The sequence below is a fragment of the Maniola jurtina genome, chromosome 24, assembly GCF_905333055.1.
Source record: "Maniola jurtina chromosome 24, ilManJurt1.1, whole genome shotgun sequence".
Lineage (NCBI taxonomy): Eukaryota > Metazoa > Arthropoda > Insecta > Lepidoptera > Nymphalidae > Maniola > Maniola jurtina.
In genome coordinates this window covers 3,793,762-3,821,654 of record NC_060052.1, presented here as the reverse complement: position 1 = coordinate 3,821,654, position 27,893 = coordinate 3,793,762, and the positions used below count along the sequence as shown (strand labels likewise).

The following is a 27,893-nucleotide window of genomic DNA, read 5'->3' as shown; positions in this document are numbered from 1 at the left end:
AGAACCTCGGAAAAAGAAAATATTATCAAACAAAACCACGACGAACCGGACGCAGGCCATTTGGGAACGTCAAAAACGTTCAACAAGATAGCTCAACGCTATTATTGGCCAGGCATATTCAGAGACGTCGCAAAATACGTGAATAAATGCGAAGTCTGTCAAAAACACAAGCCGTCACAAGAAAAAAAACCAGGACTCATGCATATAAAAAACGCCGAACAACCATGGGAGGTAGTAACAACGGACCTCATAGGCCCACTACCTCGTTCGTCAAAGGGATACCAGTGGATAATCGTATTTCACGACAAGTTCACCAAATGGTCGGAAATAAAACCCTTACGAACGGCAACCGCCAACACGGTCGCAAGTGCACTCAAAGAATGCATATTAAATAGATATGGCGGAATTAAAACACTTCTCAGCGACAACGCGAGAATATTCACCAGTAAAGTCTTTAAGGACACATTAACAAAGTATAAAATAGAACAGAAATTTACCGCACCGTACACCCCACAGTGCAATCCAACCGAACGAGTAAATAGAACACTAGAAACTATGATATCCGCATATATAGAAAAAAGCCATAAAAAATGGGACGAGTATCTAGGCGAGTTCAACTTGGCGTTGAACACATCGGTACACGAAACGACTAAATACACCCCGGCGTTCCTACTATTTGGCAGAGAACTACGAAATTTCCGGGACAGCAACCAATTTCCCACCCCGGCGCTCAGAGAAAACCAAAAACTCGAAGAAATTTATGAGATAGTACGAAATAATCAAAATTTAGCATCAGCACAACAGAAAAAGTATTATGATAAATCAAGACGAAACTGGAAACCAAAAGAAATGAACTCGTACTCAAAAGGGAATACACGCTATCAAACGCAAACAAACAGTTTTGTGCAAAACTAGCCCCTAAGTACTCCGGCCCACATAAAATAATCGAACAAAAATCGCCAGTAATATACCTACTACAAGCGGTAAAAGGTGGCAAAGTGTGCACCGCACACATAAAAGACATAAAAACATTTCATTACTAGACAATCGGAGTGAACAAAAATACCTACCTACGATAACAACCGGATCGCGACACCGAGCCAGGACAATGATATCCATTAACTATAGATACGACATCGCCCGATATCTAAATAAGAAAAAGAAACCAAGTTCAAGATGGAAAACGCACATTAAGAGAAGAGTGTAGCTAATCCCCGAGTAAAGCAAAAAGGAGTAAAACCCAAATCGACAAGGAAAAGAGGTGTATATGTAACAATATCGCGCTGAAAAAGAGAAGAAGACCGAAAATTTAGATACAAATTGGAATCCGAACAAAAGGGTATAACGGTGCAAACCCATCACATAAATAGGATGAGGAAAAAGGGGTTAACTACATAAAGAGGGAACCGAGAGAAAACGCTTAAAAAGCAGGGACGGCATGTCTCAACAAATAGTATATCAATGACCTGACCTAGGCGAACATACAGAAAAAAAATAAAAGACCACAGAGAAGAAGAAGAAAAATCAGTAAGTTTTTCCAGTTAATCCAGTGATTTTTTCCTTGCAGAAAAAATCTTCAAACGGAGGAGGGGAGTGTGACGATGAGTCACAAACAGCCTACATGCCGGCCGGCGTAGAAGCATCGAGAATCTTCCACGACAGCAACGCGTGATCGACTCAGCAACCCGACCGGCCAATCAGCAAGCTCCGCGACTGCCGCGCGTTGATCACGCCACCGGTTAGGCTCCGCCCATTCCCCAGTGTATAAATACGGCAGCAGCCGCCAGATCGAGAGAGTCGCTCGGCTTCTTCGCCCCGCATAGGTCGGTGTGATCTTTAACATCGCTGCTCGATCTGGGGGAAGGAGTCCAGCGACACAGGTAGCGTTGAAAGCAACCAGGACCTCTGCTTGGTGGCACAACAATACCGCACGTCCCGCCCGCGCGTTCACCCCTCCTCCGGTCTCCGTCCATAAAGCGATCCTCGTTACGTACCGACATAGGTCGCCCGTGCAACCCCGTCTATAGTCCGACCCGAATTGCCCGCGTCGTTGTGAAACCCTCCGCGAAGGGTAGAAGTATCTTGTGTTGGTAATAACGGCGGTCAGTAAAACTCCATGTACAGTAGATATAAGATTTAGACGTAAATAAATAGATAACGGTTTGTGTGTGATCATTGTTTTTCTTAGCTGACAAGTCAGGCAGGGTTCCCTATCCTTTATGTACGTAGTAAGGACGTTGCACACCCCAGCCTCCTTGCTACGTTACAACATACAAATCTTTGAGCCCCTGTAATTTTAAAACTACATACTTATTTTTAGAAAAATCTAAAACACCACAGGCACAGATATTAGTTTCCAGAAAATGTCTGCAAAATTTCATGAACTTTGGTTGCTTAATATTCAAATGAAATTGGAACTACGATTGTATGGAGTAAGTGACGGAGAGAGCCCTGTTAAGTTTCGATTAAACCGAGATTGATTTACGTCGGTGGTATAACGCTGTCTCATTTTTCAGTGTCTTAAGTTTGAGAAAAATGCTCCCTATGGATCTCACCCTATGTGTAAAGTATTCAATAAATTAAAATGACGTAATATAATTAAAGGCTTTTATTTATCAAAAAAAACTTATTTTAACTCAACTACTTTCATTATAAATAAATATTTATACCTATATCTAATAAAGGCATGAATTATTTCGCTATATTTAAGTGAATGTTGTATTGTACCTGTTATCATTAAAGCTGCAGACGCATAACTGTGTTGTGCTGTGTCACATGACAGAAGACATTCCTGACATGACAGAAGAAATTCGGAGTCCTGCAGATTACAAGGTTATTCGGAAACAGGGTCACTGTACAAGCATTAGGCAAGGATCCTTGAGTGCATAATACTCATATTTTGGGGGACTCAAGTCATATCATAATATGAATATGCATTGCCGGGCCCGCGAAGCAGTGGCCGTGATTGGTTGTCTGTCATAATATGACGTCATACTCTGTCTCTCCCATTAGTTACAACATATCTTTCTACCACATATCTATCGTGCGCAAGTATACCTATTAGAATAGAAGAATAGAATAGATTTTTATTCAAATAAACTTTTACAAGTGCTTTTGAATCGTCAAATAATTTACCACTGGTTCGGAATGCCGTTCCTACCGAGAAGAACCAGCAAGAAACTCGGCGGTTGCTCTTTTCAATTGTGCAATTTACAATAATATTCTATACTATACAAGCAATTGCAGACCCGCGCATTGCTGGAGCGAGTCAAATCCATGCTTTTTTATCATTTACATAATCTTCGATTGTGTAATATGCTTTTGCCAGGAGCATACTTTTAATGGATTTTTTAAACTTTGGTAAAGGCAAGTCTAATATTGACTGTGGAATTTTATTATAAAATATTACACTCATTGCTACACTTATTGCTTTGCTCATGCTTCGAGACCCCTACTATAAAGTGGAATTTACATTACGAAATTAGTGACACGAAATTAGTTTCACGACATTAATTCTATCATCTATTGTCGTTGTAAACGTCTAATTTCGTAATGCAATGACTCACATGTACAATGCGCACAGGCGAGGCGCTCACTATCACACCAGTTTGCGATACAACACACAACAACACATTAATGTGTCTGCACCTTAACATTATACCTATTAAGTAGGTAGTAAATAGTAATTTTATAACCACATACATACACAATCGCCTATATAAAAATAAATTTAAACTTAAAATATTAATATCATCTCTACAGTGCATACCGCATCAATTTCGATACAGGTTTTGTACGAAAATCTTTGCCATCGACAATTCGGGTATTTCTAACACCCGAACGCTTTTGAGCCCTGGTAAGACACGCCCTTCACGCGATGTGTGTGACCAGAGCCCAATAAACACAAATCACCTAAATAATTTTAAATACATATCAAAAATTTCTTGCCAGTTTCGAAAATTTTTATATGGAGATATTTAAAATTATTGTAGTTGAAAACACTATCATAAAAATTATAAACAAATCACCTATTTTATTATGCCATATTAAAAACTATCTTTACACAAATGCATTATTTACAACAAAAATAAATATTTATGATCAGGGCTCTAGCGTAATTTTTAGTAGTATACATTGAACCAAATTAGGTAAGTAGTACATGAATTACCACTTCGTACTCCGAACTTACAAAAAAAAAAAGATACTTAAAACTCCAGAAAGTGTAAAGCGCCAGGCTAATCCCGTCGCTTATGCGTTTCTCTAAGGTTTCTACTGTGCCCGGCAAACAACTTGAGTATTGACGCGATTGGCGGGTGCACGCGATTGGTTGATCAGTCGACGCCAGTGCACGCGATTGGTTGAACAGTCGACGCGAGTGCACGCGATTGGTTGATACGCAGACTTTCGTTTTCCGGATTCGCCAACTTTCTCCCACTAAGCTGCGTCAGGTCCAAGTTGTTTGTCGAGCACTATATCATTTGTTTATCTTTTAAGTCAGCTAAGGAAAACAAAAGTATACAGGAAAACCACTTATTTGGCATTTAAAAAAATGGTAGATTTGCCAACAGTCAACGATAACTTGAAAGTTACACTTAGGGCCCTGAACAATTTATTCTACCTTCGGTAATACACAATTTTATTTTTTTGTAGAATAATTCTTTATGAATATTAATTAATGCATCGATCCCATTGCCAACGGTTCAGATTTCTGAACTGACTCTGAAAGCTATCAAAACTGACCCATCAAAGGCAAATACTTAGAAAAGAGGAATACTTTTTTTATACAAAAACCGGCTCAGTGAGATTCAGACTCGCGCACCGAGGGTTCCGTACTCAGGTGTTTTTCACAAATCAAAAACTATAATGCATAAAAATTAATGGAAATCTGTTTTAGAATGTACAGGTAAAGCCTTGGTATAGTTATCTTACTTTGAAAATTGAAAATATTAAGTTCTTGTACTCTAAAAACTGGAACTCTAAAAATAGTGTCATGTATCTCCATTCTACATATAAAATTAATAAATTAATTAAAAAAAATAATTTATAAATAATAAAAGACCTCTTGCAATGGGATCGATGCTTTATAATCTCAAACTCTCTAAAATCTAAATAATTGGTTGTGACATACAGACAGACGTGATTATAACTGACAAGATAAAGTTCAAACTAAAACCAGTCTATTCCACATAATAAACCCTGCACTGAAATATAGTAAAATTATTGTTTTTCTGTCCCTTGCTATATATTTATATTGTAACTTGCTTATACAGGGTGTAAGCAAACGCTAGCAAAAACGAAGACAGGTGATATGACTGATGATTACTAAAACTACAGTGTAAACTCTATATTGCGAACTTCTATTTAACGAAACTTCCTTAAGGTGAATGACACGGGTCTGCCCGCGAAATTCAAATTTAATTTGGTTTTTCGCAATTTGTAAGGTAATAAGACAACATAGGCTTATGGCATTTTAATTGCGCAAATGGCAGTATCATCCTCACAGGTTTACATAAAAATCTTTACTTGAAAGGGTCCAGTTTAAGAAATTAGCTCTAGTATCGACTATAACTCACAAATTAGTCAATACTAGAGTAAATTTCTTAAACTTCTCATCCACCTTAAAACGTAAAATTTGCTAAGGTTGGTTTGGTTTACATCGTTAGCCTTATATTTAAACACTCTATATGCGTAGCAACCACTCTCAATAGCGAAACAATTTGTCATTATTAAGACACCAAAAACATTTTCACTGACTTTTAGACACAATACTGATATAGATAGAGTAGTAAATATTTGGTATGCACAGGGATTCTTAGAAATGTTTTCATTAACCCCCGACCCAAAAAGAGGGGTGTTATAAGTTTGCCATGTGTATCTGTGTATCTGTCTGTGGCATCGTAATTCCTAAACTAATGAACCGATTTTAATTTAGTTTTTTTTGTTTGAAAGGTGGCTTGATCGAGTGTTCTTAGCTATAATCCAAGAAAATCAGTTCAGCCGTTTGAAAGTTATCAGCTCTTTTCTAGTTTCTGTAAACCTTCACTAGTCGGGGTGTTATAAATTTTTAACTTACACTTGTTTCCTTGTTATAAATTGCCTAGCACATGTTTAATTACTGTACTTCCTACTATCAACTTATTGCTAACCACATATTCGTAAAATGATATTGTTTTCTTTTACTCCGCTTAACGAAAACTCTTTATAACGCAATAAAATACTAGGTCCTTTAAATTTTGCTATATAGAGGTTACACTGTATATGGCAAATGGTTATTGGTATTGGATTGCGCTTTTGTATATTATCATTTATAATAATAAACTAAGCGCCTTTCGCAGATGCGCCTGTATCAGAAGTGCTTCGAGTTTTCCAATTGTTTGTGAGCTTGACCTAATTATAGGTAGTATAAAAATAGCGCTAAATTTTAGCTAGCGTTCTAATCACACCCTGTATCAATTGATCGTCCGAACGAGAATTTCCCACATCAACCATTATTGAACTAGTATTAAAGAAAGTAACCCAACACTATTTCGTGAACACAAGTCTTATATCTGCAGTCTTTTAAGCGATAAGGCGTAACTTTATTGCCACCATAGTAGCACATAATAAGGTCTATTTACACAGAGTCGTGCCGAGTCAGGGATGTGATGTGAACGGGCTGTGATCTGTCAAAATATACTTTATTTGGTAGGTCGCCATTACACCTGTAAGTTTTATAAGTAGCTTACGTAATTAACTGACAACAAAATTTAATAAGGTAAATGACACACACTTATAAGCGTAAATGACATTGACAAGTGACACTTTGACAGTTATTTTGATTCTGTGGTTTGTGATGATTTTTGTGTTTAGTTTTTTTCCTTTTGACTGAACGTTCTCAGTTTTCATTTGCATTCTACCCTCAGAAAGCAAATACAAGGCACCCCGACAATTCTGTGGTCATTTTTCGACATCTTTAGAAGTGACATTACACATAACCTACAAAATTTTCAAACGCAATATTTATTTTTCTAGGTCTTGTATTAAAAAATAGATTTCTTATATGAGCTTGGTATATGACGCTTATTTAAAGATTTTTGTCATTAGTGTACGTAATTTTTTTTCTCAATATTATTAATGTATGGAAATTTGCCATTGTTCTTTGTCGTTAGTTAATCAAGGAAGCTACTTACATGAGTAAAACTTACAGGTGTAATTGCGTACATTTTATGCTCTCTAAAACGCTTGGTGAACATGTTCAGAGACTTTTTGGCATTTGACATACATTAGCTGACTTTAGTGGTAGCCTATATCATAAAAACATCAAAGGACAGCGTTTACACGTGGGTCGGACCTCGCCGAACGCTTTGGGCTAACGTGAGGTGGAGACTTTATTTATTTGACATCGTTCACACCGTAAATAGGTATAGACTGTAAATTTTGAAAGATCACCATGGCCATGTCTTTATTATTGCACGGTTCAGTTCAAATAGATCTTTAGCAAATATACAGTTCAGAAACGGGTAACAGGCATATCCATCCATACTTACAAATTACAACTGCTAAAGTATTTGTCTGTTTGTTACCTTTTTGCGTCCCATCGGCTCAGCCGACCTTGACATTTGGTAGAGAGATAGCTGGCATTCCATAGATGGCTACTATTTATTCCAGAAAATCCTCCCAAACTTCCATTATGCCCGTTTCAAGTTAGCCCGCTACCACCTCAGACTGCATCATCATTCATCACTTACCAACACAAAAGTCAAGGGCTAGCTTGTAATCGAATAAAATAAAAAACAATGATTTTTAAAAACCTAAATCGTCCACGTGGATTTTGGTTTTTAAAAATACTGTGGGAACTCTATCATTTTCCAGGATAAAAGTAGTCTATATTTATTCCCAGAATACAAGGTGTTATTATAGACCAAATTTAGTCAAAATCGGTTAAACAGATGGCCCGAGAAAAGCTCACAGACAGACAGACACACTCACATTTACGAGTATAACATTAAGTACATCGAGAGATTGCCGCCACTGTTTTTTTAAACGGTATAAAGAGGTAAAGTTTGTAAGTTTGTTTGTAGGAAGTAATCTCTGGAACTACTGAACAGATTTTGAAAATTCTTTCACCAGTAGAAAGCTAAATTGTTCCTAAGTGACATATACTATGTTTCATTGAAAAAAAAAAAAAATTAGAAATCTCTACGAAAATTGCGTGCGAAGCCAGGGCGGTTAGTTAGTATTTTATCACACGCTATTTGCACGCTTGATCAAGATAAAAAAGTATTGCGCGTTCTGTTTCAGACTTTCCGTTTCCGAACTATATGTTAACTAATCTGTGTGATAATGTATACAAAAATTAAATCTACCGTCATTCTTTCGCTTTCGACGGACTGTCTTCGGCCTTTCTCTTACTACCCGCTTGTTGAGATCGCTTATCAGGCTTGTATTTCTCCCATTTTTTATGATTCAAAGTGTCGAAGTCATCACAATATAGAGCGATATCCTTTAAATACGTCGCTAGATATAGTAGTTCTCTGTCTTTGTCTCTGTTTAGGTGCGCTTGCCGGAACGGCCGTATCTTCAGGCCGCTCTTTGGGTTCATGATGAAGTTTCTTCGGATGTCGTCGAACATTATCGTGTTTTTTGAGCTGTACTGCGGATACTTACCCCATATCACGCCTAGCGGTTTGACCTGAAACATAAGTTCCAATAGAATGCCACCCTACTAGCACAGCCACCAAGCAATTTAGCGTTCCGGTACGATGCCGTGTACGAACCAAAGGAAAACTGTTATATCCCATCCAGGTAAGCCCGCTCCCATCTTAGACTGTATCTTACCACCAGGTGAGATTGCAGTCAAGGGCTAACTCCTCTGGATCTGAATAAGAGTACAAAAAAAACCATTGTGAAACAAACGCAGCCTTGGTTTCACTTAGATAGAATTTCTCAAAACCTTACTTAGTGGGATCTTCCTTGTAGAGGAAAAATTCACGCAAAATCTCAAGTATACACTCACTGGTTTGAACTGTTCTTTGAAATGTCAGTCAGTTAGTTTATCTTTTTTATTACCCGACTACGGCAAACCCAAAATAAGGGATGATTTTTTGAAATAGTTGTTCTCTTGTTACAGATGTAGATGGGCAGATGAAATCAAACAAGTCGCAAAGAGCCTCTGGATGGCAACGACGCAAGACCGTGGTGTGTGGAAGTCCCTACAAGAGAGCCATGTTCACCAGTGGTAGATGACGACTTTACTGACCTTACATTAAGAACAGAGATAAACAACTTCTAGGGAGTCAAGAAGACGCGCTCTGGGAACCACGCCAAGAGCAACTACGACTAACCGAGGGGGCATCGCGCGACTCCGACACGCGGAAGACAGGGAAAGAATACATGAGCTCGGAGGAGAGCGAGAGAGACAGGAGAAATAGGACTCGATAACTGAACACTGAGGGAACCTGCGTGACGTCTTTCCAGAAAGGGGAGAATGACATAATAGGGACAAGGAAGTAAGAGAAGATAATTTTATATAAGCTTAGGTATTTTTTATATTCTTTAGGTTTATTGTTTTTATTGTATGACTATAATTGTTATCGATGCACGCTGTGACTGCCCGTAAATCGAGTTACACGAGAGCTGTGAAAGTGGAATAACTTTCATAATTTGATTGTGTAATTCTGTGGGCGGTTCTAAACTAAATAATAAAAAAAAAAAAACTTGTACGGATGACTCCCTACAAGTTATTTGAAAGCGCTCCTGGAAACCTCGCCAAGAGCAAGAACCGGCTGTCTTGGGATTCAGCCCTTATAACCGAGAGGTTACCTTAATGATGCAAGATATTGGATAGGATAATGTGCGCGCGAAGATGCTTATTCACAGGGATACACACGCTCACGGTATCTTTGTGGTCTGTGGTAGAATGATGAAGATGTGACGGTTGTTACTAGGGCGCTTCTCATTCATACAACGAAATCAATCAACAATCACACGAACTTAAGCCAGACGCCACTCACGACGCTCTCACTAGATGGCAGCACCAGAGGTCCAACAAGAACACGCAAATCTGAATCGCACTAAAAGGTTTCCTACACTATATCTACACTATACATAGAAGTTTCAAGATACAACCGTTGGCCAGCTGGCACTACCGAGCAAAACGACCGAGTGGGAGATCTCCTTTTGGTACGGTCGAGCCTACACACTGATCCCGTACAAAGGGAAGGGAAGGTTGTGAAGTTCATCAGCACTCAAATCTTTTTGATCCATGTCTTCGTGATATGAGTCTATTAAACCATCCACTATGTTATACTGCTCAGCTAAGATTACTCACATCAATAGTCCCATACTTGGCAGTGTGGACTGTGATCATGGCCAGATAGTCCAGGTAGAACATGATCTTATAGTCCACATGCGCGGCCACGCCCAGCAGACGCATCTTCTCCTCAATCCACTTCATGCCTGTTGCTGACCAGATCACTATGTCATAGTCTTCGTATGCCGATGTGAGAAACTCGTGGAGATATGGTCGCATCAACTCATACCCTGGAAGAGTATAAAAAGCAGTGAGATATTGTGGAACATCCGATAAGAGCGAACTATACTCTGTCCCATTCACTCAGATGGTTTATTGCCCATTGAATGAGAGTGACGTAAGATAACATGAGAACATTAATAATTGTTAGTGATACAATTTACTTTTTTCATTATGATTCCACAAACATCTATACTTTGTAAAAAGTTTCACTTCAATAAAAAAATTCACACCCTTTGAATCATCTACTGAAATCAATCAATACAATCATATAATCAATACACTGTCTCTCAGTTTGCTAGTTTTTCACAGCCCATCAGCTTAACCAATTTGGTACAGACATAACTTGCATCCCAGAGAAAATTAAATATAATAATCGAAACAATGATAATACTGTTTTGATAATAATGAATGTGTTGCAGTACTATAATCATGGATCCCTATTAATAATGTCTGTTAATTAAAATTACTATTAGTTATCGTCGTTACTCGTCAAAAAGACCACCCCTGGTTGCCCCTGGACCAAAAGTGCCCATCAAGCTGGCAGCATTGCCCCGCTGAATGGCGATGGACAACCTTTGGACCAGGTAGGCCCCAGAGCATGGATGGCAGCCTCCAGTCTGTTAATTGTAAAATATTATATTCCCAACTGTCTCAGACTTGGGGTTGTTTGGAACCTTCGTAGCTTTAATTTTAAGTTAACGTAATTAATTATTAACACTACAGCATTGTTTAATTTAACAGAAAGTGTAGAAACCTTTGAATAAATGACTTTGACTTATAATAATTTGCACACCATGGTATGCCAGATTGTGGCAACAACTAATTATGTACAAACAGCGACAAAACTAGATTTGGACCAGCCAGTGTAAGCAATAATTATGAACGAGTACAAAACTAGCTTTGCCTCTGACTCTACCTACATAAAAGATTTTTTTTTCTCTCGTCTGGCTTTACAAAGATTAGCCAATGTCAAGTTTGTAGTTATTTGTAACAAGTTAGTTAAACTATACAAGTATGGACCCCGTCTGTGCCGGCCCTCGCCGACTTACGCACGGCACCCCCTTAGAGCGCTTTCCAGTTAGTTTTAACAAAAAAAACACTCTAAAAAGGCAAAGCACGCCCGCCAGCCAACACCAACACAGACGAAGTCCAACATAAAAGATTCAATAATGATTCAATTTTACCTGTTTCCGCAACTGATCTGTGGTCAAATAGTGTATAATCTATATCCAATACAAGTAGTTTTTTACCAGGTCTAGGTTCATTAAGTATATTTATCTTGTAGTCTCTCACTCGTTTGTTTATTTTTGCTAGGTAAATCTGTAATTAATTATGTTTGTTAAAATTAAATTATAATATTCACCTGTAACTAAGTAATATTTAATAAATAAATAAACAAAACTGTTTTATTTTTAATCCCCGACCCAAAAAGGGGGGTGTTATAAGATTGACATGTGTATTTGTGTATCTGTTTGTGGCATTGTACCGCCTAAATGAATGAACTGATTTTAATTTAGTTTTTTTTGTTTGAAAGGTGGCTTGATCGAGAGTGTTCTTAGCTATCATCCAAGAAAATCAGTTCAGCCGTTTGAAAGTTATCAGCTCTTTTCTAGTTATTTCTGTAATCTTCGCTTGTCGGGGGTGTTATAAATTTTTAATTTACACTTGTTTTATGTTATTACTGCAATAGTCTGATTAATGTAATAAAATGATGTGATGTTTTGTATAGCGGTAGTTGACGTCACGCTGTAGAAATGTGATTAATGACGTCACAAGGCATAAAGGATGAATATTTAACAATTTTTAACATAAAAATAAAGTAATTTCAGGAAAATGTTTCTGTATGTTAAAAAAGTGAAAAATATTTGTCATTTACGCCTTGTGACGTCATTAATCTTTTGTATATTTGTTCATAATTAAATATGTTAAAAAATAACGAAAAATCATTTTTTTAATTATTTCTTTATCTTTATAATATTTTTCTTTATAAATGAATTCTAGCCCCATAAACTATCACTATACAAAACATCACATCATTTTATTACTACAGACCAAGACCATATTTATTGCAGCGTCTCAAGAGCATGTGTTTATTTTAATGTCTTTGGTGAGTGATCCTTCTATACTTGGTAGGTACTATAAAGGATTCTGTGGTTATACCTCTTGGTTTTCTACATCAACCTCTTCTTCTTCAATGTCCAGGTCATTGACAACCTCGTCTCCGACATCAGGTTTGGTTCTAGCACCTTCTATTGCCTCCTCCAATGAGCCCATCATCATGATCTTGAGATTCGGTTTGAGATTCAGCTCGGACAGTGCATAGTTGTCTGTGGCCACCTTACCTAAAGTGAAAAAAAATTGTCCGGAGCTTGGTAATTATACAATTCCTTTAAATGATATGTGAAGTGATTTTACAATTGAATATAACATAATATCCCCACATGTGCTACCTCAATCTCGATTGAAAAATCAATCTTTTTTCTACTTCTTCTGTTCAGGTTTCTTTTCCACTTAGACATAGCTGATGGCTGTATGTGAGAATACTGCTATAGCTCCTATGTTCAAATGTTTATCACACAGAGGTTTGTCCTCTCTAAGATTCAGGATTACTGAGGCTTGGATAAGATGCAGATTGAGCTCCCTTTTCTAAAAAAAACTTTATTTGACGTTTGAGGGAGATGTGTAATTTTTTTTTAATATTTTTTTACTCTGCTTTTTCTTATAGAATGTGCTCATCTGAGTTTATTTTAACAACTATGGCTTTGTTTTTGAACTCTGATCTTATTTACGTTATAATATGTTGTGCATTTTGAATAATGCACAAAATAGGCAGAACGTGGTCCACAACAAAATCTGAGCATGTCATCCTCAAGCAGTCTTGTGGGTCCTAACCCTAGTGTTTTTGTAAACCGCGAAGCTAGAAGCTCGCGAAGGAGGAGGCGACGAAGCTATAAAAATCCTGCCATCCCGTTGTTAAGTAGTAGGTAAAGCTAAAGAAAAATATTTCAAAACATAGGAGTAGATGGCTAACTGGTACAGGAGGATACGCCTTAATTTCTGCGGTTGATTACTAAAGCAACCCCGAGAATAGAAGTTTTCCAGAGTCTTTATGTTTTTTAGAACCAACTAGCCATTAGCCACATAGCCAACAATTTTCACATTGTTAAGCCCGGCGAGGTATTTTGTTTACATTGTTTTTGAGGTTGTAGCACGTCTAATATCTTTAAGAACCCTAAACCGGCAAGGTAAATAAATAAACTTGAATTTACCTTGAAATTTCACATTAAGAAGCTTTTGTCTTTCCGGACGAACACCAGTGGCATTTTCAATCGCGATTTTTAACATCGCGACCGAATCCGACGGTGATAATTCGGGTATATCATATTCCTTACCATTCCATTTAACACTTAACTTAATTGGATTATCGTTTAAATCGCACATTTTCCCATGAAATTTAATAAACTTGGAACTGGAAATGTGATTTTTGCGGCTGACAGATGACACATAAACAAAACAATTTTTTTTTTCTTCTCTCGTCTGGCTTTACAAAGATAAGCTAATGTCAAGTTTGTAGTTATTTGTACAACTAACTCACAGGGGAAACTATATAAGTATGGACTTTGTCTGTGCCGGTGCTCACCAACAAACGCGCGGCGCCCCCTTAGAGCGCTTCCTAATCAGTTCTACCACCAAAAAACACCAGTGAAATATAAAAACCGGTCACTTTTAACAAAAAAAAAAAAAAAAACACTCCAAAAAGGCACCACACGCGTGCCAGCAAACGCCACACAGACGAAGTCCCAAACAATTTTGACATTGATACCTATTGATACCACGGTTGTTTTTTTAGGTACTAATTCATTGTTAGTTGTAAAATCACAATTGACAATTAATTAATTGTCAATTGACAATTAATTAATTGTCAATTGACAATTAATTAATTGTCAATCTTTAATTGTCAGTTGCAATTAAATTTTGCCCAACACTGATTTCCACCTACAACCATGGAGGTTAGAGAGAAGGAGAACGATCGCTGTAGAAAGTAGTGTCCCCGAAATACGGACAAAATAAGTGAGGCGCTGCGATCGCTAAGTTGTCTCAATAAAAGCGGGCTGTTGTGCGCTAATTTGAAATGATATATCAACGTTTAATATACGTGTATATAATATTTAAAAAAAACCATGATTAATTAAGCAAATAATAATTTTACACATTCAATATTTCAATGTGCTACTATGAAGATATTACCTTTGGTACTTTAAATAATGATGATTGACGTAAATTGTTTTTCACTCTATTTTTCCGATCAGATGCTAAACCACTTGTACATCCACGCACAATACAATATTTCACCATTTTTTAATGTTTCTTTTCGTCAAAAATTAAAAAATTACGGAGCACGATTATTTTCTCACCGATGCCGCGAAGAAAATTTATACATTATGCAACTAACTTCATCTACTTGTACTCATAAACAGCTAACTTCACAGATACTCCTTACCGACGACAGCGCGGCTGGTGGCTGAAAAACGAATTATAAATTCTACCAATTTTCAGGGACAGGCGCGCTAATGCTTTAGCGCGTAGCGATCGTTCTCCTTCTCTCTGACCTCCATGCCTACAACGACGTTTGACACGTTTACAATGTTACCCGTGACAACTTTTCTGACATGTGAAGTATACAGTTTTATTTTGTCTATGGGCAAAACCAATACCTACGAGCAACACCTTCGTTTAGGTACTAAAGAGCAACACACAGACTCAACATAATAGGTAATTCCCTCTATCAATTGTAATTCCCCGAAACGAAAATTAAAACGCAATAACAATGTTGCTATAAATATTCAAATTAATTTACCTTTTTATATGGGTAATAATATTATGTAGTTATCCTAAATGAATACTAAAACAATTCATAATAATTATTAATTAATCTACTGTTAGATGCTGAAGCTGCACTAAAGAATTACGAATTATTATAATTTAATTTAAGTAAAAATTAATTAAATTTGTTATAATTTGTTGATTTACGATCTCTTGAAACCTCTACAATAATAATTCTAAAATTTACGCAATCTAATCGTTGATCATGATTCATGTTATGGATTAAGAGCCCGCTAGGGCCAGACCTTCGTCATTTTATAAAAGCTGAAAAGTTCTCTGCGTATTGTCCCCAACACAAGGAGAAGCGAACAGTGACTTTGAATTTTGGATTATGGTGGCTTTGGCAGATAACTGAACAAAGGTGTATTAAATATAACGTCAAAGTAGAAGCCTTTGTAACCTGTTATCACTTTTTCCTACTACATCCATACCTACTAATTATAAATGCAGAAATATCTGCCTGTCTGTATGCTGGCTTTTCCATTCCGTTTAATCGTTTTTGACGAAAAATACAAAGATAGCTTATGTATCCTGAAGATGGAAATTGCCTTCTTTCTATACCGAAAAAATAATGAGTTCCTTCGGGACTTTAAACAATGAATTCCACGCAGGCAAAGTCATGGGCATCATCTATTTAGTAGTTTTAGAGATAATTTGCCTCTCGTATGAGAATAAGTACAGGCTACTTTTGTCTTATAAAATTGAAGAATTCCCTTGGGATTTTTAAAAACCTAAACCCACGAAGTTGCGGGCATCATCTAACAAGATTTATATTCTGATTAAAAAAAATTCAACGTACCTACGTATACCTACGTACTCTTAAACATGAAAAGAGGGAAAAAATGTAGACATACGTAGGAATAGGTAACCTAGAAAAAAAATCACGCAAAAATATTGACAGCGAGGGCTTTTTGGGTCATAGCCACTTTTTAATTTAATATATTATTTAGAGTTTTTAGTTCTATCACTTACGCGTAAGTATAAACCTAGTAGGTACCTACCTGAATTTTGCAGGAAAAACTTGAGAGTAAACCACAAATAAAAAGATACCTACCTATAGGTAACTACTAACATAATATGTATTGGTACGCAACAGGTTGAGATGGCAATTGGGGTACGAGGCGGAGGGATGCCCGCACGCCCGCTCAGCCTCTGCGCTAATCCGCTACGGGTGGGCACGGGGGACGTGCGGGTGTGCGGGGCGTCCCGCTACCTCATGCCCCGATTGCCATCTCAACCTGTCGCGTACTATTAGGGACCTGCGTACTTATAAAATTAAGTTACTAAATAGGGGAATTTAAAAATAGCACTGCAATACTGCCACATATAATATTTATATCTAAGAATGGTTTTCTAAGAACTGCAGTAGCTAGAGTAGGTGTAATACTCGAACGAAAATCGTACAGATAGCTGCATTGCATTTCATGAAAGCTGGTGCAAGCTGTTTTTAAGTGTAAACCATCCTTGGTGTAAAGTAAAGTCATTCGATTTTCATTTCCCATGGTGGTCTGTTGTGCAGTTAATAGTATCCAGAATAAAATAGTAAGTACTAAGTACCTACCTTAATACTGACAAAATAAATGAAGAAAAAATTATTTTGATGTTTCATGACGATTTTTTCTATCAAGAAGCTGGCTTCCTGATTTGTATGCATGGGAGCTATCGTATATTTATCAATTTGCCTAAAAGGTACCTATCTTTGGGAAAGCAGCAGGAGGGTATTCTGCTGCTACTAGTACCTACTATTTGATTGATTTTAATAGTATTTATGGATGATCGTACGTGCGCGCAAACCGTTATAGGTACAATTTTCGAATTTGTATGTGAGATTTTTTATATGGTAGCTAGATACCATACCTACTTATATAATTTGGAAGACATCTTTAAGCTTCTGGATACTGTACTTCCTGTACTGTACTGTCATACTTCCAAGTACATCACTCAGCTGACATCGTCGTTACAAATGCTCAGTGACAGTGACCTTAGCAGAGCTTCTCAACAGGTGGGCCTAAAAATATGTATTGACAAAAATCATATCTAAATTTCATGATTCTAGGTCAACGGGAAGTACCCTATAGGTTTCTTGACAGACACGACGGACGGACAGACGGACGGACGGACAGACAGACAACAAAGTGATCCTATAAGGGTTCCGTTTTCCTTTTGAGGTACGGAACCCTAAAAACTGATAGACTTCTCCCATTCTTCCACTAGGCGGGCGGAAAACATCAGGGAGTCGCAGGGAGCTGTGGCTGGTGGCATGTGGAAGTCCCTACAGGAAACCTATGTCCAGCCATAGGCATCTATCATTTGATGATGATGATAATCACACTAATATTATAAAAGCGAAAGTTTGTATGTGTGTGTGTGTGTGTGTGTGTGTGTGTTTGTGTGTATGTTTGTTACTCCTTCACGCAAAAACCACTGGACGGATTTGGCTGAAATTCGGAATGGAGATATATAGTATCCTGGATTAGCATATAGGCTACTTTTTATCCCGGAAAATCAAAGAGTTCCCACGGGATTTCGAAAACCTAAATCCACGCGGGCGAAGCCGCGGGCATCGGCTAGTTGATAATTATAAGCCAATGACTTTATTAATTTTTTGCAGAAAGTGAATGGGATAGTATAAAAATGGACGAGGAACTGTATCAAGATGGGGAAAATCGGCCGAGGCGAGGTAAAAATTAATTTTATCTACTTGTATCTACCTAAAGGTGGACTTCCCCCTAGTAAGGTACATGAGACGGGTCTGCCCGCGAAATTCAAATTTAATTTGGTTTTTCACAATTTGTAAACTAATACGACAACGTAGGCTTATGGTTATTTTATTTGCGACAATAACAATATCAGCTTCACAGGTTTATATAAAAATCTTTACTTGAAAGGGTCCAGTTTAAGAAATTAATACTAATTTATGAGATTAGTCGATACTAATATAAAGGTTCCGTTTTTTGCCATTTGGCTACGGAACCCTAAAAACCACCTAACGTTCCAAGGCGCGTCAAGTCAAAGCACACAGAAGATTTTAGTTTGCGTTGAGCACTCGAGAGTTCGCTTCCAGCAAACAAATAAATTCGCATGTGTGATAGTCTGTGGCATGTTCTTTTGTGTACGCTTCGGGGATTTTTGACCTATGCGGACAAAAGTCCCCCGTCTGTCTAGACCCTAAGGCCTGCACAGACGATAATCCTTAGCGTACTTTTTGTCCGTCAAAGTCTGTCTGTCTGTCCGCTAGTCCATATGTCTGTCTGTACACGCTTCAAACTGAAACTACTGGACGGATTTGAACGAAACTTTTGGGTAAGCACTTATAGACCTACCTAATAATATTCTATCTTCCAGATAACATGAACCAGAGGCCGAATAACCACAAACCAAATAGCAAGCCTCATAATGGCCGAGAAAAAGCGACTGCTATGGATTTTTTAACGTTAAAAAATCTCGCCAGATTGGAGAGTGAGGAAATAATTTCTCAAATTAACGATAATAAGGAGGAGTTCATGAGTCTACTACAGTCGCCCATAGAGACGCTGGATGTGTTTGCTTTGGTTTTGGAACTGTTGGCGAAAGTTTCCCAGTCATCCTTGCATCAGTTAAAGTTAACTATTCTTTTGGATGTATGCAATTCGCCATTTATACTCAACATGCGTAACTATATGACGGATCTGCCGTTCTCCGAACTCAAGTGTTCTAACATAATGTACTGGGCAAATCCTGATAATTTTTGGGTCAATTTTTTTACATTTTGTGAATGCGTAACTACATTGTCCCCATCCACAGCTTTAACTAAATGCAGGTTTCTAATCGACGGAACTGTGAAACTGTGTATTGAAGAACTGGGCGAAAGACACGGTTATACATTACCTGAAAATTGTGATTTGATTCTAACAAAATTGCGCGAGGCGTTAACTAAAGAAGAAAAAGAGAAAACTAAGGTAGGTACCTAGTAGTTAGTGCCTGTGTCCTTTTATCCCCGAAAAGAGGGGTGTTATAAGCTTGACGTGTGTATATATGTATCTGTCTGTGGCATTGTAGCTCCTAAACTAATGAACCGATTTTAATTTAGTTTTTTTTTTGTTTGAAAGGTGGCTTAATCGAGAGTGTTCTTAGCTATAATCCAAGAAAATCGGTTTAGCCGTTTGAAAGTCATCAGCTCTTTTCTAGTTACTGTAACCTTCACTTGTCGGGTGTTGTAAATTTTTAATTTACACTTGTTTGATAATAATCTGAGCTCTATGTGAGATATAATTAATATGGGAGTTGTAAAGAGATATTTTTAGCTCCGAAAGGCTTTTTAGTGTTCCGTACCCGAAAGGTGTCAACGGGTCCCTATTACTGACTCCACTGTCCGTCCGCCCGTCGGTCGGTCCGTCCCTCCGTCGGTCCATCCGTCCTTCGGTCCGTCCGTCCGTCGGTCCGTCCGTCCGTCCGTCCGTCTCCCTCCGCTCTCAGCGGTGTGTATCTTGTGAATCGTCATAATAATAATAAAAATTTAAAAATGACTACCATGATAATTAAAAAAATATATTTCGTGTACGATGGTACGGAAACCTTCTTGTGCAAGCCCACCAGCTCGCCACCAAGCGATTGCAGTCAAGAGCTAACTTGTATCTAAATAAATAAATAAAATCAGTCAAGTGCGACTCGGGCCTTGCTCTCTTTTCGGGTTCCGTACATAATTTATTCATTCTAGAGGATGCCCGCGACTTCGTCCGCGTGGATTTAAGTTTTTAAAGCTCCCTTGGGAACAATAAAATCCCGTGGGATAAAAAGTTATCTATGTCAATTATAAATAGGGACGTAAGCTACCTTGGTACCAAATTTCATACAAATCGGTTAAGCGGATGGGTCTTTAGGAATACCGTGGGAACTCTTTGATTTTCCAGGATAAAAAGTAGCCTATGTGCTAATCCAGGGTATAATCTATCTCCATTCTAAACAGCCCAATCTGTCCAGTAGTTTTTGCGTGAAGGAGTAACAAACATACACACACACACACATACAAACTATGTCCGTCCCCGGGATATAAGCTGACCCTGTACCAAATTTCGTCAGAATCGGTTAAACTGTTGGGCCGTGAAAAGGTAGCAGACAGACAGACATACTTTCGGATTTATAATATTAGTATGGAAATATGGATTTTGGGTGTATGATTTTTTTCTCCGAGCTTAGGATTTATTTTGGGAGGTTTTTTTTTTTTGGGGTTTTCGTTCACCAAAAAAATTGGTTGTCTGTAAAGTCGGTTTACTGACGATAGTTGAACGTGACAACAAAGGCCGATTGTGCTTCTTTGTCGCTCGTTCCGCGCTCTCGCTTGCACTTCAAGCCTTACATGGAACGCCTCAGAGCGAGGTAACGCCGCATGAGTCATGTTTTTTCGTGCGTGCAACCGGCTCTATCGAATTATAAGACGTTGTCACGTCAAAAATGTACGCTTGTTTTGGTCACAGCTTACGAACTATTTTATGAATCGTTACGTCAACAGATTAAAGAGCTGAGCAGCAAGCTTCAAGCCCTTCAAGTAGACGAGGAAGAACAGGGACCACCTGAGAACTTTAGGCGTCTCAGTGTGGTGCCTGGGCGATACGAGTTGATCGAGAATCGCCCGTACCTTCGAGCGAATGTCGTGGAGGGTGGATATCGTGACGTCGAACACTACTTGGATGTGCAGTTCAGACTACTCCGTGAAGACTGCTTCGGTCCCCTCCGCGAAGGGATAAGTAAGTTGTATTCTTTTTTTGGGTTCCGTACCTCAAAAGGAAAAACGGAACCCTTATAGGATCACTTTGTTGTCTGTCTGTCTGTCTGTCCGTCCGCGTCCGTCGTGTCTGTCAAGAAAACCTATAGGGTACTTCCCGTTGACCTAGAATCATTAAATTTGGCAAATAGGTAGATCTTATAGCAAAGGAATAAATCCTATTCCTATTCCCTCTTTCATATGTAAGTATATATAAGATGATTACTGGCTAGATTTTAATCTAGATTAATTTTGATTTAGAATACAGCTATATTGCAGCTATATAGAGAGGCATATTCGCCCAGCGAATAATCTCTTTAAATAAAGATTTAAAAAAAAAGGAATAACTCCGAAAACCGTGAATTTGTTGTTACATCACTAAAAAATTTAAATTTTCAAAGTAAGATAACTATACCAAGTGGGGTATCATATTATGAAAGGGCTTTACCTGTATGTACATTCTAAAATAGATTTTCATTTATTTTTATGCGTAATAGTTTTTGATTATTATTATTTGAAATGTTGAAAAAATACCCGAGTACGGAACCCTCAGTGCACGAGTCCAACTCGCACTTGGTTGGTTTTTTAAGTTAGCCCTGGACTGCAATCTCACCTGGTGGTAAGTGATGATGCAATCTAAGATGGAAGTGGGCTAACCTGGAATGGGTATGGCACTTTTAATTAAACCCATACCCCTTTGGTTTCTACACGGCATCATACCGGAACGCTAAATCGCATGGCGGCACGGCTTTGCCGGTAAGGTGGGCCGAAGCCTCCCACCAGACCAGACTAGTGATTTAGAAATTATAAAATTCCAAGCCCTGTCGGAAATCGAACCCGGGACCTCCCACTAATAAGACCACAGCGCTTACCACTGCGCCAGGGTTGGTCGTCAAAATATTCATGGAAATTGGAAAAAGTATTTATAAAAATGGAAATTTCATATTCCTCACTACGTATAGGTACAATACCCGAGCCGTAGGCGAGCTCAACTGCAATTGGGTTGTCATTAACTTTTGTTTTACTTTCAATTACAGTTCAATTCATACAAGATCCAACGAAAAGAAAATACGACAACATAAAGTAAGTTTTTAACAAGTTATTTGTATAGCTAGCAGTCAGACAGATATGATTCACATGATATTAATATGGAATAAATAACCGATATACCGCAATTAATAATCGGGTGAAAGGCTGGCTCATTTTTTGCGCATTGGATCAGCCTGGCTGTCCAGCGCAGAAATGCAGCCAATAGTCTTGGCACCATTCCACGTGAGCATGATTTATATAGTAATTAGATAAGGCTAACTTTAAGTTCTATTCGCGCGACTTCCCTTTGATTTTCAATAAATATATGAAAAGTAGCCTATGACCTTCCCCGAGATGTAAGCTACATCTGTGCCACATCTGTGCCAAATTTTCAAAAGCCAGAAAGCCTCAATAGCTCAACGGTTATAGGAGCGGACTGAAATCCAAAAGGTCGGCGGTTCAAACCCCACCCGTTGCACTATTGTCGTACCCACTCCTAGCACAAGCTTTACGCTTAGTTGGAGGGGAAAGGGGAATGTTAGTCATGATTCACATGGCTAATATTCTTTATTAAAAAAAAAAAAACAAAATCGATTAAGTTGGGCCGTGAAAAGCTACCCGATTGACGCACTTTCGCATTTATAATATTTTTGTATGGATTTTTAATTAAAACAATATGGTTTTTTTTTCAGAGTATTCCGTAATGTGAAATATGTTCACCCTTATGTATCGGCTTATAAAGTTGGCTCAGTTGTTGAACTCGACAAAGACACAAAGAGAAGTTTTAAAAGAATGAATTGGGACAATAACAAGCGCCTTATTTATGGATCGCTCGTTATGTTTACAACACATGACAATTGCAATGATATGATTATGGCAACAATCCTTGATAGAGATGTTAAACTTTTTAATAAGGGAAAGGTAAAGAAATTACATTTACTAGATAATTCCCGCGTCTTCGTCCGCGTGGATTTGGGTTTTTCAAAAATCCCGTGAGAACTCTTTGATTTTTCGGTACAAAAAAGGTACCTAGGCTCTGGCTCTATTATACTATCCGTGTCAGTATTGCAAGTAGGGATTGCAATCCAGCGGCTTTGGATCAAAACAAATCCAGCTGGATCCAGCACAGATCTAGCATTTAACCATTTTTCAAAGAAATGAAACAATTTATTTGTTTTAACTGTACAAACTTTTATAACCAACTACCTACATTTTCTTATTATCACTTATATCCGTTAAAAGTAAATTTTGGTATTATCAAAGTTTAATATTATTACTTTATCGTATTAGTTTACTAGCCGATGCCCGCGACTTCGCCCGCGTGGATTTAGGTTTTTCGAAACCCCGTTTAAACTCTTTAATTTTCCGGGATAAAAAGTAGCCTATGTGCTAATCCAGGATATTATCTATCTCCATTCTGAATTTCAGCCAAATCCGTCTAATAGTTTTTGCGTGAAGGAGTAACAAACATACACACACACACACACACACACACACACACACACACACACACACACACACACACACACACACACACACACACACACACACACACACACACACACACACACACACACACACACACACACACACACACACACACACACACACACACATACAAACTTTCGGCTTTATAATATTAGTGTGATAAATTGTGAAAAAATAAATTAAATTTAAATATCGCGGGCAGACCCGTCTCATGCACCTTAATCATGGTGAAACACTCGCCACTCACCCTGGCACTTCAGAAAGTGTAAATCAGTCCTTCATAATTTTTAACCCCCGACCCAAAAAGAGGGGTGTTATAAGTTTTACGCGTGTATCTGTGTATCTATCTGTGGCATCGTAGCTCCTAAACTAATGAACCGATTTCAATTTAGTTTTTTTGCTTGAAAGGTGGCTTGATCGAGAGTGTTCTTAGCTATAATCCAAGAAAATCGGTTTAGCCGTTTGACAGTTATCAGCTCTTTTCTAGTCATTACTGTAACCTTCACTTGTCGGGGGTGTTATAAATTTATAATTTACTTTTCTAATTTTAGAATGGTCGAATAATATTTTCAGATTCCGGTGTCAATGGTTGAAGCTGGATATAATTTATATAAAAACGAAACTTACACGATGATAGAAAGCGAAATATATTTCGAACCGTACTATCATGTCCTTAAAGCTATGCAGGATCCTACTTTCCCGCAACATATAGCAATGAAGAAATACATAGTTGATGTTGATGTAAGTTTCATAAGATTCCTTTATTTTTCATTCATTAGATTTCCTAGATTTATCAGGCGAAGCAAGGTCCCCGAGTTTTCATTTCAAGAATCTCATTTCTCCAGTGTTACCTATGACTTATGAGTGCTGAACTAATTAATACACACAATTAGCACAAATTGACAAATAAGAATAAAAAAACTGGTCAAGTGCGAGTCGGACTCGCATACGAAGGGTTCCGTACTATCGTATAAGATATTTTAATATTTTTATGTGCAACACAGCAAGTTAATGACAACATCGCCATGTCATGTCTGATACTTGGATGCGATGTCTTAACAGGGCTCTCTCCGTCACTCGTTTCATACAATCGTAGTTCCAATTTCATTTGAATACTAAGCAACCAAAGTCCATGAAATTTTGCAGACATATTCTAGAAACTAATATCTGTGTCTGTGGTGTTTTAGATTTTTCTAAAAATATGTAGTTTTAAAATAACAGGGGCTCAAAGATTTGTATGAAAATTTTTAATACCGCGTAACTTCGAAACCGAATATTTTAACAGAAATCTGGAAAACCACAGATATAGATATTAGTTTCTAGAATATGTCTGAAAAATTTCATGGACTTTGATGAAATTGGAACTACGATTGTGTGAAACGAGTGACGGAGAGAGCCCTCTTAAGCATGTGCCAGACTGTTGTAAACAAGGTTTCCACAGGGGTCACCTTGTTGGGACGCTTGTGGAGCTCAATGTTGGTGTTTTCGTCCACACTGGTTTACAACATGACTCCCACATCAGTGTGTTGTCGACTCTGTGTTTGCAAGCACGCATTACGATATGGCTCCTTACCTATCTAGGTAAACTTCAAAAAGTTGGCGTAGCATTAGCACTTGTGTGCGCAAATGAGGAGAAAAAAAAAAGAATATGGATCAAGCGTTGGATTTTATTTGGCCCGCGTCCTTATATGTTTCGGAAGATAGGTCCCAAAGACAGGGAAGGTCCCTGTAGAGTTCAATGAATTCGCTGATAACTTCTTTTTCCCACGTAGACGCCATTTTCGTATATACATGCGCACGCAATGGTTGCCGCTGCGCAACTGCCCTTGCGTGGTTTACAACAAGCGTTTACACTGTGGAATACGTGTTTACAACGGCGGCATCCACATGCGGTTGGCAACGCGCGTCCGTCCACAGAGGTTGTTGAAGGTCAAACGAATTTTGTTGCAAACAAGTGTTTACACTGTTGTAAACCGCCGGTGGAGACCGCTGTGGAGGGCTTATTTAAAACAGTCTGGCCCAGGCTTTTCCGGGACCAATTACTATTTGTACCTACTACCTACCTAAGCATAATAATATGCGTGTCATTCATGATTGTCGCTGATATGGGGAACTTGAAATCGAAGATGGTCAAAGTATTTTTTTTTTGAAATCGATAATGGGTGTCATTTCAGCGCAATATTACGAAAATAATGTCAATTTTCGAATCAATATATATAATGAACCAATTTCACCGAAACAAGTATTAGACTATAGTTACCTACTAAGTAGAAACTTAGAAAGTAGGTAGCACACAATAGGTACTATCAAAATATGTAGTAAAGGTAATAAGGTAATAGGCACCGCGTGGACGAAGTCTTGGGTAAGGGTGACTGCTAGCTGCTAGTAATAAATAGTGTGCCACTGATCGCAACTGGCATAGCATTATTCAATTTTTAAAAAACATTTTCGAATTTAGGCTTACATAATTTAAATATAATATAAAATATCCAGGATCCTACCTATATTATAATTTTTCCTGCTAAAGTGTATTATTATTTCCGTAGCCTGAACCCCAACCTCCAGCATATCTATACAAATCAAGAGAATACAGGGTGTCAGGTCATCACTTCAAAGTATTAGATTTCGACACGTGGCCAAGCAGTGAAACATTGAGCTTTAATGAAAGCCAATATGAGGCGTACAAAATGGCTCTTACTCACGAGTTCGCTGTCATTCAAGGACCTCCTGGAACTGGGAAAACTTATTTGGGTGTAAAAGTAGCAAAAGCGTTAATAGAAAATATCGGATGTCGTTTGCTTTTGGTTAGCTACACGAATCACGCTTTAGATCAATTTTTAGAAGCAATCTTACCTTTTACTAACTCTATCGTGCGCATCGGCGGCCAGTCTAAAAACAAGGCAATGGAAGAAATCAATTTGAATACTTTACGGAGACCAAAGAAGAAAAAAAAAGAGCAGTCACTGACTCTAAGAAATTTCTACGCACAAAGAGAGTCCTTAAAGGAACTTATTCATGAATTGAGTAGTGCACAGAAATGCATTGACTCCTCAGACACTTTTGTCCTCAGTTATGAATCTATTAGACGTTGTGTCCCAGAAAGTAAAATAATTGGCGAATTTTATAAACGTCCTTATGGGAACTTCAAAGATCCGTTATGTTGTTGGTTGTTTGAGAGTGTCAAGTTCGACTTTAACGAACCCATAACGCTTGAAAGTGAAGCAAATGGAAATCCCAACAAAAATACAATTGACAAATTCGATAACAGACAAGAGGTCACTTTGGATGATTTTGAAACCAAAGATGTGACATCTTTTTCCATAGAAAAGAGTCAAGAGCAACTCATGCATTTGTCTTCACGTTATGGAAATTCAAATAATAAGCAAAAACAGTCTGAAGTGCATAGAGAAATAATTATATTGAGAACATTAATCCGGACATTTCAAGTAAGTTATGAACAAAAGTTATACCTAACCTTTTTTTTAAATTTATTTATTCATAAAAGTTCTACAGTATTCTTAGTCGAGAGGCACGGAGTGCGTCAGGGCAGTTCCGGAATAAGCGTATTACTTTCTCGCCAAACTGGTGGGCCAGTTTGTTGGCGAGGTGGCACTCGCAATAACTTGTGGAGCACATAACTTGGCGAGCTTCACACGGATTTCTAGTTTTTTTTTATTATGCTCGCTCGACTTCATACATACCTAGCGGGGGGGGGGGGGGGGGGGAGGTTTTTCCACGTGTCCCTCTGGCTAGCAGAGGGCACAGTGAATGAAGGCGAAGGCTGGGACGCAGGTGACATGGGTGGGATCGCCGCCTGCCGCCTTGGCAGGGGGACTCCGGGTGATCGGTCTGCTGTCGCCCGTTGAGTCCCCGGGTCTGGAGGCGCACTTCATTGGCGCGCCTCAGACGTGGAGTTAAGGAACCTCGCAAGTGGGTCCCCGGAGGAGGATCCGCATCGGCGGATGTCGCTGGCTGGGTCGCGGTTGATTGCTTCGGTGTTCCCGTGACCCAGTCGCTAGGCGATGCGCAAGGGAGCCGCTCGGGCTTAGTGGGTATTCCGGATTTTCCCCTGCTAACAAAAAAAAAAGTACACTAAGATGTTGCGAATATGCACTGCTAGTATCACTATGTAATGACAGTATCACTTCTTCTTCTTCTCTCTGGGCTGGTTTCCGCACTTAAACGTTTCCGTCTGTTGTGCGTGTGTTGCCCCTCCCCGCCGAAGTCTTCACTCCAGCC

General features: G+C 38.4%; 2 protein-coding genes and 2 long non-coding RNA genes across 5 annotated transcripts in view; 1 reads left to right on the top strand and 3 right to left on the bottom strand.

The window, feature by feature from the left end:
- Window positions 1-2,597: 2,597 nt before the first annotated feature.
- LOC123877588 lies at window positions 2,598-4,855 on the bottom strand. Its single transcript, XR_006798620.1, has 2 exons — window positions 3,424-4,855; window positions 2,598-3,057 (listed from the first exon to the last, which is right to left on the bottom strand). It is a non-coding gene; the product is annotated as an uncharacterized LOC123877588 (long non-coding RNA).
- A 2,356-nt stretch (window positions 4,856-7,211) lies between these two features.
- On the bottom strand, window positions 7,212-14,005 carry LOC123877556 (ubiquitin-like domain-containing CTD phosphatase 1). The gene is made up of 5 exons (XM_045924372.1): window positions 13,783-14,005; window positions 12,674-12,855; window positions 11,698-11,833; window positions 10,310-10,521; window positions 7,212-8,671 (listed from the first exon to the last, which is right to left on the bottom strand). Exons 1-5 carry the CDS (start codon window positions 13,952-13,954, stop codon window positions 8,348-8,350), a joined length of 1,026 nt encoding a protein of 341 aa, XP_045780328.1. The 5' UTR covers window positions 13,955-14,005; the 3' UTR covers window positions 7,212-8,347.
- LOC123877593 lies at window positions 7,212-17,755 on the bottom strand. The gene is made up of 3 exons (XR_006798624.1): window positions 17,728-17,755; window positions 17,091-17,094; window positions 7,212-7,535 (listed from the first exon to the last, which is right to left on the bottom strand). It is a non-coding gene; the product is annotated as an uncharacterized LOC123877593 (long non-coding RNA).
- The window catches only part of LOC123877537 (NFX1-type zinc finger-containing protein 1-like), a 30,382-nt gene continuing 19,245 nt past the window's right edge, over window positions 16,757-27,893 (top strand). Inside the window, exons 1-9 of one of the 2 annotated variants that reach the window (XM_045924341.1) lie at window positions 16,757-16,939; window positions 18,009-18,077; window positions 18,743-19,335; window positions 20,886-21,120; window positions 22,175-22,220; window positions 22,859-23,087; window positions 24,228-24,395; window positions 26,201-26,928; window positions 26,974-27,100. In XM_045924341.1, the coding sequence (XP_045780297.1) occupies window positions 18,032-18,077; window positions 18,743-19,335; window positions 20,886-21,120; window positions 22,175-22,220; window positions 22,859-23,087; window positions 24,228-24,395; window positions 26,201-26,928; window positions 26,974-27,100 (2,172 nt within the window). In that variant the 5' untranslated portion in view covers window positions 16,757-16,939; window positions 18,009-18,031. Of the gene's footprint in view, window positions 16,940-18,008; window positions 18,078-18,742; window positions 19,336-20,885; window positions 21,121-22,174; window positions 22,221-22,858; window positions 23,088-24,227; window positions 24,396-26,200; window positions 27,101-27,893 lie in introns of both variants that reach the window. The other variant, XM_045924340.1, reaches the window with a different exon arrangement.